We start from the raw sequence: 2,835 nt of genomic DNA, 5'->3' as shown, positions 1-2,835 counted from the left end.
TTTTTTCCCTTGGGCTTTTCTGTGGTTCTGTGCTGTTTATGACGACATCTCCTGATTCGGCATAGAATCTTGTCGGGAACGTCTTCAAGTCTTCAAGAAGCATATTATCAGTAGGAATGGAAGGTATGGATGGTTACGGAGAAACAAAAGAAACAGGGGGAAATTTTGACAAGCTCCTAAAACTGAGACATTGGGCCTTAGCAGGAGGAAAACTGTGAGATTAATGCCAGGTATCCATATGCGAAACAATTGGAGACAAATAATGGCGGAGAAGGAGAGACTCTTTGAAACAAAAGGGAGTTCTGCTGCATGCTCACCTTCAGCAGACGAGGGGGTGATGCACAGTGCTGCGTAGTATCCGTGTTGATAATTAGTCGTCTGTCCCGTACAAAGCGGGTGGTGTTCTCTCGAGTTAAATATAGCTGGAACACACAGGGCAGGACTTGTCTCTTGCGGACAAAGCTGTTATTAATTTGTGCTCTGCATACGTCGTGGGTTTATCAGGCGGCGCAAATAAATTTTTAGCTGTGGGCCAACATCATCCGAGGATCATCGCTCCCTCGCCACACTCAGTGCTGGCGATTAACTTCTTCTCTCGATCCTCTCCTCAAATTCCCACCCAACACTACTCCGTACCCAATCTTCCTTCCTCTTGCCTCTGCTGTTCTCTTTTCTCATCCTCTTCGTATCCCCCGACCCTTGTCTTCTCCCCTCCTCTTACTGCCATTCGCGATGGGTAATATTTTAATATTGCACTGCCCGATGGATTGGAATTGACGGGTGACTTTTACCCGCCTGACATCACCACCATCGCTCTCACCCCTCCCCCCCCACCCCCTCCCCAACCCCCATTTCCCCTCCTCGCTATCCGCGACATCCTCTATTCCGGTGGCAGTTTCCGTGTAGCGCCGTCGCTGCAGCGGTGGACAAACTTCCCCTCGCGTCAAAGCCGTACTGCACCAAAGACGGAGCCCTATATTGTCTGGGGAATACTGACATCAATTGTTCATCCACCCTGTTGCACAGCTTCTCTGCCCTCTGGCGTCTCACAAGCCCTGGTTGACTTAGGTTACTTTTGTCGACCGCAAATATGGGCATCCGTGATGGTAGGTGTTGATGGAAAACTTCCTTGCATTCTCTCTCTCTCTCTATTCCCATAATATCCTGCTTTTCGTATTCCCAGTCTGTACATGTCATGTCCCCCCTCCCAGTTCTCGCCCACTGCAAAGAAACCTCATGACTTGCTAGATTGCTAAAATCTCCATGTGATGCCGTAGTCTTCTCGTTCCTTACGTCCAGTAAAGGCAACTCAAAGCGTGATGGGTCGTCCTTTGCATCAGCCTCCACCACCTCACCCGCTTCTCCAACTCCCAACACCTTCTCGCACCACCGGCATAATACCGACCCTTTTCCCCGAGGCGCAGTCCACTCGCCTACTGCCGCAGATTCTGCGTCACATAGATTAAGAAAATCAGACCGGATGGGTTCAAGGCCAGTTTCCGCTCATCCGCAACCGCAATTGCCCATCATGGACGCGATACCCGAAGCCATCCCAGAGCTAGAGCCTGTTTTGAACTATCTGAGCAGTCAGGCAAACAAGCTCTACCAGGAGGGCTATTTTTTAAAACTAAACGATTTAGATACCAGTACGTCCATCCGTCTATTCCCCGTTTCTTTTCAGAAGTGTTGGCAAGGTCATAGACGTCTAATTAGTGTCCTGGTGTAGATGGTCGATCGTTTCAAGATAGGCAATGGGTGGATTGCTTTGCTCAATTAGTTGGCACTGTCCTTTCGATATGGGACTCAGAAGCGCTGGACGCAGCTGGTCCTGAGGGAAATGCGACACCTAGCTTCATCAACCTGGCTGATGCTTCAATCAAAATGGTATATTCCCTTTTGTTGCTTCTTCAAACTTCAGTGCGTTGCTTTGCCAATATATTATTATTATTATTAAAACCATACATAAAATAAGTAAGGGTGCGGAAAACTGATGTTGAGACCAGATTGAAACCCTGCCCACGCGGAATGAAGGCAGCAAGCCTCTCCAAAATATTCTTAGCATATCGACTGCTGGAAAGAACCGATATCTCCTCCATTTCTCGTCGCTACATTCACTGACTCAGTGGACTGCCGCTATCCGCATAGCAATGTTTGAAAATACTATATTGCAAGAATCCTATACTGGCGCGCTTATCGCAGGCAAGGGGAAAACTCTGAATGGTATTAAGAATATCCTAGGAAAAACGAAATTCGTGTATGAAGACTGGGCGCGTGTCAGGTTTGGTCCCGGAACCCCTTGGAGACGATGCTGGTGTGTGATTTCACCGCCTGATGAAAAGGAGTTTCAAAGATTGAAAAAGGAGCAGAAGAGGAAGTCAGTGTATGAACGGAGCGCTCCTTCATTGAAGGGAAACATTAAATTCTACGAAACCAAAAAGACCAAAAAGGTCAACCCTATCGCTACCGTAACGGATGCATTCTCCGCATTTGCCATTTACCCACAATCTCGACCGTTAATTGACCAATCCACGCTGGTTAAGGTAGAAGGTCGAATAACGATGCACAGCAAAGTTGAATCAACTACAGACGGATTTATTTTTGTTCTGCCTGAGTTACATCCCGCGATATCTGGTTTCGAAATGATGCTTCGTTGGTTGTTTCCGGTTTTTGATACGTTTGGTCTCTACGGCCGACCCACAAAACTTATTGCAGATACCCAGAATACTCACAGTATAATGTTTGCGCTTCCCTACGCCGACGTACTACCCAGATATCTTGATATTCTCGATGTGGCTGCCCTGATACTACTGTAGGAAGCAATTAACTGGTACCGTA

The 2,835-nt window shown here is 47.5% G+C and overlaps 1 protein-coding gene across 1 annotated transcript; it reads left to right on the top strand.

Annotated features, from left to right (window-relative positions):
- Nucleotides 1–1,090: 1,090 nt before the first annotated feature.
- On the top strand, nucleotides 1,091–2,813 carry HCAG_04861 (predicted protein; the record flags this gene model as incomplete). The annotated part of the gene is made up of 4 exons (XM_001540971.1): nucleotides 1,091–1,106; nucleotides 1,278–1,646; nucleotides 1,727–1,884; nucleotides 2,004–2,813. 4 exons carry the CDS (start codon nucleotides 1,091–1,093, stop codon nucleotides 2,811–2,813), a joined length of 1,353 nt encoding a protein of 450 aa, XP_001541021.1.
- Between the last annotated feature and the right edge of the window lie 22 nt (nucleotides 2,814–2,835).

This window comes from Histoplasma capsulatum, genomic scaffold (assembly GCF_000149585.1).
Source record: "Histoplasma capsulatum NAm1 scaffold_4 genomic scaffold, whole genome shotgun sequence".
NCBI classification, from domain to species: Eukaryota; Fungi; Ascomycota; class Eurotiomycetes; order Onygenales; family Ajellomycetaceae; genus Histoplasma; species Histoplasma mississippiense.
Note: the sequence above shows the minus strand (reverse complement) of the source record. Positions and strands in the feature narration are given on the sequence as shown.